This window comes from Bactrocera oleae, chromosome 5, assembly GCF_042242935.1.
Source record: "Bactrocera oleae isolate idBacOlea1 chromosome 5, idBacOlea1, whole genome shotgun sequence".
In the NCBI taxonomy this organism is placed as follows: Eukaryota; Metazoa; Arthropoda; class Insecta; order Diptera; family Tephritidae; genus Bactrocera; species Bactrocera oleae.
The window spans coordinates 34,007,656-34,024,912 of NC_091539.1; the positions used below are offsets into that span (position 1 = coordinate 34,007,656).

Below are 17,257 nucleotides of genomic sequence, written 5' to 3' on the forward strand. Positions count from 1 at the left end.
ACACACACACACATCCAAACACACTCGAATTTACATTAAACAAAGTTAGTCATATTAATAATCTGTTATATTTCACATGAATCGCTTCCGGTTGAATTGTTTGGTAACTCACGTTCGCATTTATCGATTCCTTTACTGTTATTACTGTTACACAGACACACACGCACGTACACATATACCACATATATTCAATCCTGTCTACTCATGATTGCTTTACTTTTATTGCCTTCCATCGTGGTGATTTGCTTATAGTTGCTTATTAACCAAATCTATTTTTACCCAATTGCACACACATATATAATATATATATATAGATAGACTTATAAACAAAGTAATCTTTAAGCCCATTTTATTATTTTCAACGTCTTTGTATGCTGTTTGTATTGATGTGTTAAAATTACGAAAATTTTTGCTTGAGTAATTTAATAAACATCGGTTGATGAGTTTGCGTTTAAGAAATAAAGTTTTCCAAGGTTCCCATTTAAGCACAAAGAAAAAGCAGCAAAATAATTTCGGATTGAATATTCAAAATTCGCATAAAAGTTTTATAACTTAAAAAAATAACAATTTTTAACAATGTGATGTGTTAAACAAAATGGTGATTAAGCTTTGGGGCTCATCCAGCATGGACATTTTGGTTAAGTAATCCATCATGCGGGTATATCATTTAAAAAAAAAATAGTTCTAGGAAATATTTGATATTTGAAATTGAAAATAAAATATTTGTTTGATAAATGTAACCAGATTTTATAAAATTTTGGCAATATCAACCACAAAAACCCAATTTCAAGCTTAAACTGACATCACATAATAATAAAATGAACACACTTGAACACATAGACAGTATTAAAGAGAATAGTGAACGAGAGAGAGACGTATAGGTACGTTGAACCGCCACATGTAATTACTTATATCGCCCGATAGCTATTCTGAACTTTTTTTTCTATATCAGAACTCAAAATCCAACAATTTCAATCTAGAAGGATGATTTTTAGGATAATAATAAATATCATATTAACGAATGTTTAAATAAAGTTTTTCGAACTTCTAAATTTTTCTATTAGACTTTTTAATTTTAAACAAAATCTCCCATAATATTTAAATTACATAATTTCATAGTAATTTGTAAAATGGAAAAACATATTTGCTACGCTTAACATTTAATACAGGCTTTGCTGATCAGGAACTTTTAGCCATTTACATATAATTTACAGTAACTTACATCAAGACTTTATAATCCCTTTGCAACAAGTACGCACGCAAAATATAGCATCAACTTCGACCAAATTTTTGTTTTATTGTCCAACCATCTTAAATCCCCAAAACTAGAAATATTAAATCCTCAGTACCATAATCGAAATCTGTCGGCAATAGAATTTTTAAATAGTATCGGTTTCCATTTAATACACTTTTTTCTTTCCAAACCAAAAAATAGCTTACATTTCTTATTTACTTTTAGTTTTCTGCCCCACCATTTCCTTCAGCTACATATTTCCTATCATAAAACGCCTCTAACACAAATACTACAACGTTTTATTGTTGTGTAAATATAAAACACATCGCACAACTCTACTTGGTGTGCTTCGCCTTCTTTACTACTTGATAAATTTTAAAGTTTTACCCACACAAATTTCTAGTTATAAATGCCAAGTCGCGATTTTCAACACTACAAAATATAAAAGAGCATTTTCGAAAAAAATAACTGTATTATTATTTATTATTTATGCTCATGACCTGAAATTGTATTGTGCGCAAGGAGCCTTTCTTGTCTACATATTTTTATGTTTCATTTTTATTGTTGTTTGGTTTTTGATGTGATCCCTTTTCAATTCTTCAATTCGTAGGTACATAGGTATGTATGGGTGTGTGCAAATTTATTTTTTATCGCATATTTTTTATTTGCTCGATTGTGTTTATGATGTCAGCCATCAGCAATGTACACACTTTTTATTACTTGCTATGCGCTAGTAAGGCTGGTAAGCTTCATGAAAGTAAGTAAGGGAACAGCAGTTTTCTGGTTGCTTGTACTTTAATCACTACGGGAATATATTGAAAAGCACAGAAAAGGGGCTGAATATGGTGATGAAGACAGTGTAATGACCGGAAACGTTGCGAAAAATATTTGCCTGGTTACGCATACATACATATGAATATGTGTATAAATATTTAGATACAAAAACATGTTTCTGTAAAAGAACCATGAAATATTGCACAATATATTGTTAACAAAATACCACAGTTTTTTTGAGACATCAATAGATACAAATCATGTATTTATGGGACATAAAATAGTACGAATTGTGATACATAGGCAAATAAATACCATATTGAATTCAATTTTCTCACAAATAAAAAATTGTACTTTTTGGGTAGAAAAAAATTAAAAAGTAAAGTGAAATTTTTCAGTTGAGTCCACTCTGAGCAATACTTACGTCGAAAGCTAGAGCGAAGCGAAGTTTTAGAGACTATTTGATATTTAATTAAGCTTCCTCTTTTATTTAAACTATTTAATATAGCATTATATTTAAATAAAAATAAGAAAAAGAGGTTACACCGAATATTTCTCAAGTGCATTTCTTATAGCATAAAAGGATATACAAAAATCGTTATCTTGATTTTCATCGGTCAGTTTGTTAATCAGATATATATTATAGTGGCGATCTAAACAATATGTTTGGAGATTGTGACGTTGCCTTGAGAAAGCATTCATGTCAAATTTCGTAAAGATATAGCACCAAACAAAAAGGTATTCCCAACAGGTCCGATATCGGCGTTGTTTTCAGTTTCTTTTCGTCTCAAAAAAAAAATTGGAGAAATACAGCTGATATAATTTTGCACCCGAAAGCGCTATCTTTCCGCTTCAATACGCTAGGTGCCAAAGAACCTACCACTTACATTATTTCTTAAATTTTGCTGAGAAATTTCGTCCAAATACTGCCTGGTTTAATTTTTTTTTATCACAAACACATTAATTTACCCAAGGTGATTTAATTTGCTAATAAATTTTACTAGCTGATTGCTCCCTGTGATTCGCACCTCATAAAAGCATGAAGCGATGAAGATAGAAAAGAAATATAAAGAAAACAAAGTTAATATAAATGAAATGAAAGTAAATTTCCACTTATCACAAGGGCAATAAAAAATTTATTTGTCTTCATCCTAAAACTCCTTTACCACACACAAGAATAAAAACAACAGTTTAAAATGCATGGCATAACTTGTGCTTCTTAAATGTGTACGCCAAATTTCGAGAGTCTAAATATTATGCTGGCCATATGTGCTTGAACTGGATTCAAACGAACCGAAGAGCCGACAAGCCAGGTTGACCAACTTCCTCCATGCAAATTTGTATACTCACAGATACGTATGTAAATACAAGTATACAAGTATACACAAGTATATGAATTTGGTAAACATATAAATATTTATATTAACCTGCCCAACCCCTGAGTCATAGCGAAGCTACTACGCACGACCGACAAGTGCCACCGACGCTGTTGCACTTCGCTCCGACAGTAAATTAATGAACTGCCAAAACATTTTAAAACATAATTACTCAGTAACATAATTTGTTTTGAAATTTCAATCCGCATTGCAAGTAAACAACCAACAGGCGCCAGCAATAACAACAACATTAACCAACTTTGCTGATGATAAGCTACGGCTGTGAAGAGTGTTGCAAGTGTCCAGCCTCAAATTGTTCTAACTCCCCAAGCACCACTACAATACCTGCACGACCATAGTTGTTGTTGTTGCTGCTTGTTAGAGTGTTTGCCTGTATTGTGGCGGTTTGCTGGCATTACAGTTATGCGAGCAGTTAGATAAATGGGCATACCTGTCCGGATCAGCATTCCGCACATATCCCGTTGCATGGCTTACTAAATATTTGGTAAATGAAAGAGTATGTATATATATATATGTATGCAGATATCTAACTGACAATATGAAGTAACTACTGTTTAATTTTAGGGGCAAATCTTATCGAGTGGCCTATGGTTCGCGTTGTTCGAGATATTTCTCTGAGCTTGACACATATTGAATTGCTACCACCCACACACATGTATACGTAGCAGTATTTATACATATATGTGTGTATGTGCTTGAATATGGGCAAATATCTTGTTAGCTTTTGGACGGTTTGAAAATTTTAAATGGCAAGTATGCGACACTTGTCTCGCAGCGGTCACTTAACAAAAAGTCGTTCGATTTAATGGGTGTTTGTGTGTGTGTGTGGATGCGGGTAAGCTAATAAAAATAAAGCTGTAAGCACTTCTGATTATTAAATCTTCTAACTGTTGGCTTACAATAAAAGCAATAATAATAAACCAAATGGGTACCAGCCCCTCACCCAACTCTGCCAAGTCATGAGTGACTAAATTGTTCTAAGCGTCGAGATCTTAAACTGTTTGGGTACAACAACACTAATATCTAATAATACATTATAATTAATTCTTTACAACTTTGTTTATTACAAGAAAATAATATAATATTTTAAGGTTGAAAAGGGATTCTATCAAATTAAATATGCACGGATGATAATTAAAATCGCGGCATATGCGGCGGAAAGGTTGGTTTAGTTTAAACTTTTAACTATTTAATTTAAACAGCAAAGATCTATGTAAACTGATTCGATGAAACCACAGACGCGTTCGTTTAGGAGTCTCACTAACAATATTGTACCAAGCATTTCCTCACGACTAGTGAGAGTCTTAACCCAAACTCCCATCGGAAATGTCCTAAGGTAACAGAAGTTTCAGAATAAGAAGTGTTACTTGAAGTCTAAGAACCTCAAAGTCTAGAAACCAAAGATATCAAGCAAAAACGAATATAAAATTTGTTCCATATATTTATAAGTATACCCTGAACAGGGGATACTAAGGTGGCCACGAAGTCTGTAACACACAGTAGGAAACGCAGAGACCCTAGAAAGTATGTACCTAATGCTATGATCTATTTGTATTTTGAATAGATTTTGAGAACAGACCGTTTTGATTTTTAATTTTTTAAGTACTGAACAGAGAGTTATTTGGAATATGCAACGATATACTTATAATACACAGATACTGTTAATCCAAATTAATTTAACAAACAATTAGTGAAAAGGAAAAGCAATCAAATTCAGTTCATTTCTAATCCCTTAACAATAGCAAACTAATCTGTCTTCCCTTTTGACATCAAATTCCTCAACACTAAATCTCACTTTAAATGTTAATTTACAAGTATTCATATTGCAGATATCTTAAGTGTAACTAAAAGAAGTTAGCTAATGACAAAAAATTCAGACATGAAAAAATTTGTCAACTACTCATTTTCGGGTTCTGCGCTATTTTAGATCTTTCTGCTTTTCTATAGTTATTTAATTTTTCATTTTTTCTGAGTGTGGAGCTATTAAAGTATATATTTCAGACAAGGGTTGCAAATTTTTGAATTAAAAAATTTTGGATTAAAAATTAGATTTTTAAAATATTTAATTCAATCATCTTAGATTAAAAATTAAGTTTTAAATTTGATATTACAAGCTATAAAAAATATTAATTCAAGCGTCAGTTCAATTATTTTTTAATGCAATATTTGCAAACTTTTTTCCATTACTAAAATTACTTTAATAGCACGACTGCAAGTCAACTCCTTAAAAATAACTACATCAATGAAGGAGCTATACAACTTTACTAAAATTATATAACTGTAAACTCAAATGCATTTATATAGAAATCCTAACCAAAGTACACATGAAAAATGACGACTAAAATCGTTTGGATCATAGTTTGTGGTTCCCAATAAATTCCTTAAATAACTCAAACATATAAAAGTCCTGGCCTGCCTAATTAAACGCTCTCAGAGACCGAGAAATTAATAAGTAAAATTTATACATAAAATATTAATAATTCTCAAATTATTCGAAACCTCTTATCTCTCTTCCCTCCTCTCTTTAATATAGTTATTACAGTTTACGTAGCTGCTATCGCTTTTTACTATAACTAAAGTCCCCGATTGTCAGGAATTCGTCGAAAAATGTTGCAGTATTGAACATAAATGTGGGTCTAGGCGCTGACAACATTCTTCTATGTCTTCATTTTCACTATAACTGACCGTAAGTAAGCAAAATTTAATAAGAAAACTGCAATAATATATATAGGTATATCTTCACTCAAAAACGCCAATCCTTAACTTTAACCACTCATTCCGACAACAACAATATACTAGCCACAAACACTCAACTAACAGTGGCTGTGGCTGTTGCAGCCATTCGAGACATCTCAAGCTGTAGCATCTTGTGTATGCCAACAATAGAGCTTTGACCACTTAACACGTTGTTGTTGCTGTCATTGTTGTTGTTGTTGTTGTGTAGACAATCTAAGCTTCCTTGCGATTATGCCTGGCTGGTGATAGTTATTCATGAACATATACATATGTGCCTGTTAACATTACCTCACTAGTGGCCATCAATTCTTCAATTTCAAGTACTCAGGAGCGAGCGAATAAGGTGGGCAAGCATGTATGCATATATATATGGTACAATAGTAAATAGTTAAATATATTTAGATATATGTATGTAGAATTGCATATGTGTTTACTTACATATATATATGTATATGACATTCATTGTATCAAGTGTTTAAGTCTGTATTTGTCAAGTCGCCAGTTGCTCTGTGGATGTGCGATAATCAAGAAGATAAAAGCATAGAAACTCCAGCTTCATGACTTTGCCTCCACGCCTGGCCAGCAACAATTTTAGCTTGCCTCAAGGCGCTTCAACACACGCAATTACAAAATTAACTGTGTCACTTACATATGTATTGGTATGTGTATGAGTGATATGTGTGCGCGCATAAACATTAATATTTATATCCGAATATGGTGTCAACTTATATATGTATTATGTATGTTATATCTACGTTTTACCGTTATCCATATTAGAGTGTATTTATACAGTCTCATCAAAACTTATAATGTTTGTCTCAGTTTTTATCGAGTCTTCTGCGTGTGCGTCAGTGTTACGAGCTTATTCATGTGTTAAAGGCATATATAATATATAATTTGTTTTTGTAAAATTCGAGCACGTGTGTGTATGGAAGTGTATGTGTGTTGAAGTTGCTTTAAAAATGAAGCTTGTTTACAATTTTTTATGCACTCCTCACTTGTATAATTAAGTGTGTTATAATTTCATAATTTTATCTACATACATGTATACTACACGGAGCGTGCTTTTCTAGGTAGAGGCAGGTACAGTTAGCCACGTGTATATACAGATATACATAAGGAGCTTTCAGAAGTGAAGTTTATAAGCAAGTTGTCTTCCATGCTTTATTTTCAGTCATTCAGAAATATTTTTACCTTCCTTTTTACGCTCGAGTAATTACTTTAAACTAATATATAAAAGTTATTGCTGTTGCCTGCATGTGTAATCATGCTTATGGTCGCATATACATGTACATGTGTGTGTCTCAGTATGTGCTTATTTGCTTCACAGTATGGGCCCCTCTCTGTGGCATAAGTTTCATAGCAAGTTATTTAGTTAGTTAAACTTTTCAACGCAACTTCATAATGGACAACACGCTGGCTTTTTGATGAACTACGTAATATTTAGTAAAGATAAAGGGAACTTGGAAACTATAGCAAGTGATTCGAGTGTGGGCTTAAGTATATGCAATAGATGTGATTACGAGGGTATGTACATATGTGTATAACGTAATGTAATAAGCAATTTGTATTTAAATGCATATAAAGTCAACGAGTTACCTCCGAATTAAAGTGCTGGTGTTGGTGCCAGTTCTCAATCTGTAGGGCTCATTCGCCGTTATGAAGAAACTGAAAAAGAACTACCCTATTATATACCTTACTCCCCCACATGTGGTATACAAAGTCATTTACTTTTCAATGAGGGTTTTCGACCCATGCATTATTATTATTAAATTATTATAAAAACCAAAATTCACCGGATTTTATATTTGATATATCAATTAATTTATTGCATTACAATTTATGTTGGCAACTTTTTTAAAACAAAAACACTCAAGTGAGTAAAATTGAGTACAAAGGCAATACAATTATTATCTTTGCCGACTGTAGCAAATTTACCTTTTTTTTGAAGCTTTTCATTACTTTTTTGAACATATTTCGCAGTATAAACGTGATTTCGGGAATGATTTCCAAAGATGTATGCACACAATCTTTATATTCAAATAACCCCACATAAAGAAACTAGGGCATATCAAACTGGGAGAACTGCGCGACCAGTCAATTTGACAACAGGCTCCTTCTGAATATATTTGGAAAATTAAAGCTTTCCATAGTTGTAATCCCTTTGATCCAAATTTAAAAGTTGAAACCCATTTGGGATAATATCCAAATCTTTCACTCAGAATTTCGAAATCACGAATGAGTTCAAAACAAAAAAAATTATAAAAGTGGGGAACCATTCTATTTTCACAATAAAATTTACTTCGAGGCATAAGAAGTCCTTGTCTTTGGAAGTGGTCTCCGAACGAGTGGCACAAAGCATTGAGTGAAGGTCGTGAAGTTATAAAAAACTTGTTCCAGCTCTGTTAATTACGTTGAAACTCGTCGTGTTAGCATCAACGAGATAGCAAAGGATGCCAATATTTTTTATGGAACGGCTCTACACATTTCAGTTAATATTTTGGGGATAATGCTGAAGTCATACCGAAAGACTTGCATCGTTTGGAAAAAGCCGTCGAGGAAAAATCTCAAAAGTGATTATTGACGTTGCTGAGACCCTACATTTACCCTGTCCAACAATCTATCATATAGCGCTCTAAAAATGAGCCGAAACTCGCTGAAGGCACTGAAGGCCATTCCAGCCGAGTCGTGTAATAAACGTATGGAAAATTAAAATAAGCGTTGGCATTTTTTCATGTTGGCTCAGGAGCCTATTTTGAAGGCGATAGTAAAGATTTGTATTAAAATTTGTGAAAATGTTTATTTTTCCAGTCCTGATCAAATTGAATGTATTACTTAATCTCAAAACTTTATAAAATTTCTTTGTAAATTTTAAGCTGCATTCGAAAGGTCGGAGTATACTATGTGAAAGTGCCTTACACAGAACCCTTGCTATTTAAAAACAAAGTTTGAAATATTTTAGATTTAAACTCTCCCCCACAAGTGATAGTCATGCACAAAATACATTTGATATTGCAATTTAGAATATTGTAACTGTTATCCAAGTAACTGCCATTAAAAAAAACCTGTACTAAATATATCTAAAAATATACAAGTTTTGCAACATTTGCAAGTGCAACACCCACGAAAAAGATACTAAAAGGTTCGAATAAAAACCACAAGTACTTTGGTTCATATGGAATTAATTTCTTAAATTAATAACTCCAAAATGAAAAAGTATTTGCTATTTAATAGCACATTGTCGTAAAAATCCAAGCGTTAAGCAGCTTAACATGATACGAAGTGATGATGCTGGATTAATACTAGAGTTTAATGATGTTATTTAATACGTGTAATTTGCTAACTTGCAAAATTGGTACGAATCACATATATAAGCAATAGGTGAAAGTTTGTATGTATATTAACAGCTACATAAGCATATCTCTTTATCATTCAAATTGAACAGGCGTTAGAGCGAATGCTTATCAATACTAATGGCTATGGCGTGAAAGCTGAAATAAAGTGTTAAATACTCACAGCATGCACATAAAATATGTGTGTGTGAGTACTTAAGTAAACTTGTATATATATTAATTTTTGATGGCACCTAACAAGACATCTGAGTTGCCATTAACTGACAGGTGAAGAGAAAATGAAAGAGCTGATTTAGAAATGCTAGGAGAAAAATGGAAGTACTCAGCGTGATTAAGCGGCAGCTTTGTTCGAAAAAACACACACACGCATTAAAAGGTAGTGCATAAAAGAAGGGGAGTAGAACAGGGATTCCATGACACAGCAAAGATAAATACATATTTATATACACATGCACGTCTCGGATTAATGAAATTATTCACATGTAAGCATGTATATGCACGTGTGTGCGAATTTGTGCTTCTTAATTTAATGCCCTACTCTGCAGATTAGCTGTCACACAAAGCGAGGCCATACAAAGCCCAAAGCTTCGAGGCTTAGCTGGCATGTAAGATACAACAAATGCAAACGACAAGAAAATAATTAATTTGCTGGAAGAAAAAGCGAACAGCCGAAAGCTCAAATTTCATTTGATGAACTGTCAGGCAGGCAAGACTATGATTGGTGGCATTGGTGGATGAGCCAATACATATGCAGATGATAGGGGCAAATTTATAGAAAATATATATCACGCATTCGCACTCATACATGAGAAAAGTACTAGTGTTATGAATATATCCCTGGCACATGTAATTATTTATGTAATTACTCATGTAATCAAACAAGATTATAGTTAGATGTAGAATAACTGCATATGCCATAATTAAACGAAACTCAAGCTTAAAGCTGATGCTTAAACAATTTCCAAAATGACTGCGTACTCACCTTTGTTCTGCCTCTGCTGAAGCCACCATCCTCATGGGGTCGTGGACGCTGACCCGGCTGTAATGAGAACACAATGCAGAGGAGATTGCATGCAAAGAGAAAAAGAAAAAAATTACATTTTATTAAAATGTCAGATAACGATGAATTGTTCAATTAAAATGTATATTTAAGAAAAACTATGCGTATTATACATGTACATACATATATTATATAGTTGTAGTATGTTAGTCTAGAGATAAAGAATGTGTTAAAACCGTCAATATTTTCATTTGTCCAACTTCCAAATATTATATAGCGTATAGAAAAAAATCACAAATATTCAATATACCAATTCCCTTCATTTACCGACTTTTTGCCGTTATTCATGCGTAAAATACTGTATGTAACATTTTATGTAATGACCAATCAGCACGCTCAGCCGTCATGACACAGCAGCAATGCGAAATTAATGACTTATGACAAGGGGTAGAGGGGATTCACAAAAATATCAGTCTATGCAAGTATTTGGCAATAAAAAATTATAAATATTTGGCTAACAATGAGAGACCGGTAGCCTACGAGGGAAGGTTTTGGACTTGAAATAAATTATGCTATTCATTCAATATCTAAAAAAGGGGAATCTGTAAGTACTCAGTGTTTCTAAAGAACGTATTGAAAACTCAGTCCTACTTATTTAGAACAACATGCAGAAAAATGGATAAAATTACTAATATTAATATACATACATACATATATCGATAATATTCATATACAAGAAATATTCCATTTTCATATCCATTTTGTACTAAAATACACATGCGATCGGCATTAATTTGAAACGTCGAATGTAATGATATATCATGAATGATAAGTCGGTTTTTGGCTGTTATTTCGGTCGTCGTAGCTCACTGTGTGCCCAAGCTTTGACAGTTTAAGGGGTCGTCTACTATATTTTCGCGGTATGAAAAATCAATTTTTTTACATATTTCTAATCTAGACAAAACTAAAAACATGTCCTATATAGGACTTGATCGAAAACATGTTGGTTTACGAGATATCGAGCCTCGAACCCAGCACAAGCTGACTGTTCACGTCGCTTAATCAGCTTTAAACGCTCACAAATGGTGACAAATAAAGCATATCAATTTTTTTTTAATCACAGTGGTGGTGCATTCAAGGATGCGACTAGGGTAGAGTTTTGGAAATATTATGGTTTTTTTTTGTGAAATTAAAGAATCAATCGATATGGCATACTCGTTCTACAAGTTCTGTTCCATTAAAATCTGCGCAATTGATTAAAATTATTATGATTGTAAGTTGTTTTTATTATAAAAGTAAACCTTTTTCCAAATTATTGCGTTATCCAAACTACTAAGTATCTAAAAATTTATCGATATACCATACTTGATACACATATCAATCCATCACAATCTGCGAAATTATTTTTTAGTCAATTTATTGAATTATAAGTTTTATTTTTGTTTTAAAATTTTAGCATGTTTTGTTGGAAGAATTTATAGTTTTTTTTCTGATATAAGACCGAAGTTGTCTTACATAGGTTCAAATTGATTTGTTTTTGCAAAGTTGCTTCTGTTTGACACATATTTACCAAAATTTAAAAAAGCATAGGTAAAATAAATTTTATAGAGTTTTACTTTAGTATGGAAAGTAGAAAAATGTAATCTCTCTTCTTTCTTGAATTAACCCTATTACACATTTCCTGGAAATAGGTTCGTACGAAGGAAAATGTAGGTTATGATATGTGCTTATTTCTTATGAAAAAAAATAGAAATAGAACGGTATAGACTAAATTGATCGTGCTAAGAGCTAAGGCTAAGCCAATAGTTTCAAAGAGCAATACCGTTATGGACTTACGTAAAATACTGTGCAGGGTAAAAAACAAATTTAAGGCAGAACCTATGTTAGCAATAAATATAGCAGACGAAAAATTCTGCTTTCGCATACACTTTTCAACTATATTATTTCTGCTCTTGCGCTCAAATTGAATACAAAATATCGCACCCTTGTAAATAATTCTTTAATTAATGCATTTGCTGAATAAATTTATGTATATTTGGTTATATGTTCATTTGTTAAAAGACAACTTTGACAATTTTCACCCAAAATATATGCAGTTTTATTTATTAATATCACTGCGAAATATTCGATTATTTGTTGAAAAATGCATTGGCGCATAATGTTCGCACGTTTTACGATAAAAAATTTGCTGAAAATTTTTTTGAAAATAGTTATCCACAAAAGGAGCAACTTGATTTCAATTCGATGCCTTAATTACTCTATTTTCAATATCATTCGTTACAGCTGAAATAACGCAAAATATTTATTTCTACCTATGTATGTATGTTTATATGTGTGTATTCGCATTTGTATGCAAATAAAATTGTTGCGCAAAAAATTACATGTGAAAAATGAATTTGATTTCATTGTCAGATCGTCGCGGCCGTTGAATACCGCTTTCTTGTTTGCCATACTTTGCTTTTAATTGATGGGACTTTTGTATTGTTGTGGTGTGCCTTAGTCATGGAATGTCCATAAAGTTTACTTAACTTTTAATTCAGAATTTTTGTGAAAATTATATAAACAATGAAATATTGAAAAAAACTTGGCATAACGAAAACGAAAGCTACAAGTATATACTTGTATATAATTAAAAGTACAGAGGTGCGTTAGAACTCGATTGGAGACTGGTCAGGTAAAATAGAAAATTAAATATACATATTATTGTGGCATCAATAACATCCACAGGGTCGGGAATTTGTCACTAAAAAATTCAACACTGTTAAAATGCGACCCTGTGAAAATACGACTCTTTGTTCAACGAAATGGCGTCAGTCGATTCTTGGTATTCCACATCAGTAAATTTACAGTGTTGAGAGAATATTATTGAGCCAACACCCGCGCGCTTCAGTTGACATAGTAATCATTTTATTCATTTTACAAAATAAGAACAAATTTTAATATAATCAAATAATTGACTTTTTATAAAATAAAATGTAACAAGTAAGGAAGGGCTAAGTTCGGATGTAACCGAACATTTTATACTCTCGCAAAGTCAAATGGTATACTCGTTTGAGATTTCTTTGTGGATTGACTGATATTTTCGGTAGAAGGTCATCTATAGGCACTGGGGTCCACATATTTAGTACTTAGGGGTTTGAACAGTTTTGGTTCGATTTAGACAATTTTTGGCCGCAAGGTGGCATACTTTAATTGCATTATTCACGCAAAGTTTTACCCCGATATAATCATTGTTACCTGATTTGCATAGTGGAAAGTGAAAGAATCAGATGGAATTGAAAATGGTGTTACATGTTGTAGTCCGATTCGCCCATTTTCGCACTATGACATAGAAATATGAAAAGAACGTTATGCACCGAATTTGGTTGAAATCGGTTAAGCAGATCTCAAGATATGGGTTTTTACCTAAAAGTGGGCTGTGCCACGCCCACTGTCTCATTTTGAACGCGGTTCCTATAAAGTCATCTTATACCATCTCAGAGATAAAATTTAGTGTCTCTGGCGTGTTTAGTGCTTGATTTATCGCGCTTTTAGTAGTTTTTAACAGTACCGTTATATGGGGAGTGGGCGGAGTTGCCACCCGATTTCAACTATTTTCACACCGTCAATAGAAGTGCTAAAAATATTTGCTTCTAGTGAATTTTGTTATTATAGCATTAGCGGTTTAGGAGATATGCACATTAAACCTATTAGAGGCCGGACCACGCCCACTTTTAAAAAAAAAATTTTAACTGCAGATGCCCCTCACTAATGTGATCCTGTGTACCAAATAACAGTCTTGTATCTTATTGCGGAGCTTAGTTATGGCAAGTTATTTGTTTTTGATTAATGGCGTTTTGTGGGCGTGGCAGTGGTCCGATTACGCCCATCTGCAATACCAACCGTCTCACGGTACCAAGAAACATGTCAACCAAGTTTCATAAAGATATCTCAATTTTTACTCAAGTTAGAGCTTGCACGGACGGACGGACGGACGGACAGACAGTCACCCGGATTTCAACTCGTCTCTTCATCCTGATCATTTATATATGTATAACCCTATATCTAACTCGATTAGTTTTAGGTGATACAAACAACCGTTAGGTGAACAAAACTATTATACTCTGTAGCAACAGGTTGCGAGAGTATAAAAATAAATAAAGTGATTTGTGCTCTCGACTCTACATTTATATGTAAGCAGCATGGTCTACATTTTGTTTACAATGGGCAACATTTTTATATTTATGCAAAAAATAAATAATTTAGTAGTAAAAGGTAGAATTTAAATTGTTATGATAGCAGAGCCTGAAAACCCTATATCGATAAAAAAAAATCAGAGATTGCTTAAGCAATGAGTTTAAATAACATAAAATAGGATAATCAATCAAAAAATTGTCGTTATTAACAAGACAGGGACAGCAAGAACAAGCCCAATAAGATAATCGCTAGGCGAATCGAAATCGCGGGGTCCAAAATGAGCAAGCAGAGTAAGTGGCCACTAAAGCAAATGGTTTAACCCAAATAAACTTTCATTCTATAAACGGTTCTTCGCTTTTTCGATTCATCGAATCGATGTCATGTTCTGAGACGTAATTTTAAATGAGACGTTTCTATTTTCAACTTCTTTCAATTTATTTTTTCATTACCATCAATGAAGCTTATTTCAGATCAGGGTCAGCTGCAGAAGAACGTTTAAAATAGAATTTCAAATAATGTCTACTTCGAAATGGATCGTTTGCTTTGAAGAAAAAATCGGTACTGTTACTAGTCATTATTATCAAGAAAAATGGCTTCGCTGATGACTATCAAACATATATGTATATACATATGTATGTATGAACACCACATCTTATATTATGCTGTAGTCTTTTAAACACACTGAAAAATAATATTGCTTGCTAGTTGTTAACTATTGGCCCCTTTACCGCCGCTGGGCATAGTTGAACGCCTTGCATGCATTTCCGGCGAATGCCGATGGCGATGGGCGCAAAAACCAACTCAATCGATTTTTTTTTACTTTCAATAAATCTAAAGAGCGCCTGCTGCCTTTGGATTTTATTTTTGTTCTTCACACATTGCAGATATATTTCTTCGATTGGCGTTGGTGTGTGTTTTATATTGAGAAAGCCTTGTTTTTCGATGATTTACAACGCGGTGGATGGCGTTGAAGCGACGTAAAGTCGAAATTTTCGCGGTGCGCTTTGTGTGTAACTAACACAAATAAAGACAAAAACTCACATATACACGGGCGTGTACAGGTATATCGAAAAATCAGGGGTTGCTGTGGCACTCTGACGGAGATTGGTGCAGCCGTACGTTTGGCTGTGGACAATGCTTAGCGGACCCAGCGCTGATTTCTCGCCATAAATCAAAGTGTATGACCGCCCTCGATGTCAATAAATGCCACAAATTTGGTACTGTTTTGCTTTCGATCCTAATGTGTATGAAAGCTTTCTCTTCTCCCCCTTTTTATTGCCGTCTTGCTGTGGGCTATTTTCTCGAGTATTTTTTATTTTAAGTATTTTGTTCAAAATTTTGATGTAGGTGGGTATGCAATGCGAATTCAACTTTTTTCGTATATTTGCAATCAATCATTTTCCTTTCGAGCAACAACAATCACATTTATGGGGCCCTTTTAAGTACAAATACTGTCCCCTTCTATATTTTCTTTTCGCCTTACTGATGAAATGGCAAAACCAACTCAATAGTATGTACTGCAAATCCAGAATTACCGCTAAGCGAGGCACAATCGCTCAACCGTTGGCAACTGCTGGCAAGCGGTGGTAAAATGGATCAGCTGCAGCAGCAACAGTCACTTCATTAGTAGTAAATTATTTTTAATGCGACACACATTTGTTGCCAATTGATCAATAATAATTTCATCCTCATTGCGTTTATTACCCACTTTTACTTTCATAGTTCTCCTCGAGCGAGTCCTCGCGCTTTTAGCTACTCGCTCCCCGTATTTGGAAACAATAAATCAAATAAATATCATAGATTTCTTGCGGATAATTCAACATGAGTTGGGATTTAGTTTAAGAACGAGCATTGCAATAAAAAAGCGCCAGGATATATGTTCATCCACTTGATATGAATGTATATACTTCATATATCACAACTGCCTTCAAGTCGCTCTGTGTCCGGCCATTAAATTAAAAATTTAAATTGTTAGTACGTGCTCTATTATTTAATGAAGCCGTAAATGTTAAAGTATATGTGTTTCTATACGAAAATAGATGCTTATCAAGCTACCACTACTTCTCGCGGTTAACACTGACATTTATATGCGCTGAGAAAAGAGATGTGTCGTGTGATCTCTGCGCTCTAATGAAGAGACATGCCTGGGAGCAACGGCGAAGTAGGCCAGTCAAGTTGCAAATTTCGAAATAAGTGCACATTAGTATCGGCTCGTAGGTAGGCACCTTAAGGTTGGCCTAAGCATTTGTTTCTAAAAATATTTAAGACTCTTCTTCCACTTTTTGGATGATCTTAGTGTGAATGAAGATTATTACTTTTCTGATAACAGTAATGATACATCGAGTCATTAAACTTCTGATGGAAGAAAGCAAGAAAAATAAGAAAATAAAGAAGACGGAATAGTACCAGATTGGAAGAAAATTAGCAACTTCAGAAAACGTAAGACGCGATTGATGCTTATTTTGGAGCCAAAGATCAACCATGCTAACAAATCGTATCGAAAAGTTGAAAGATTAATACCAATCGACTATATTCGCAACTATTTTGAATGAAAAATTTAATTTTTACTAAAAATGTGGGTTTTCTT

General features: G+C 33.4%; 1 protein-coding gene across 12 annotated transcripts in view; it reads right to left on the minus strand.

Annotated features, from left to right (window-relative positions):
• mmd (disintegrin and metalloproteinase domain-containing protein mind-meld) overlaps positions 1–17,257 on the minus strand; it is a 509,673-nt gene that overhangs the window by 230,470 nt on the left and 261,946 nt on the right. For all 12 annotated transcript variants that reach the window (XM_036371745.2, XM_070110649.1, XM_036371747.2 and 9 more), the window contains exon 5: positions 10,477–10,533. In XM_036371745.2, coding sequence (XP_036227638.2) covers positions 10,477–10,533 — 57 coding nt within the window. The remainder of the gene's footprint in view (positions 1–10,476; positions 10,534–17,257) is intronic.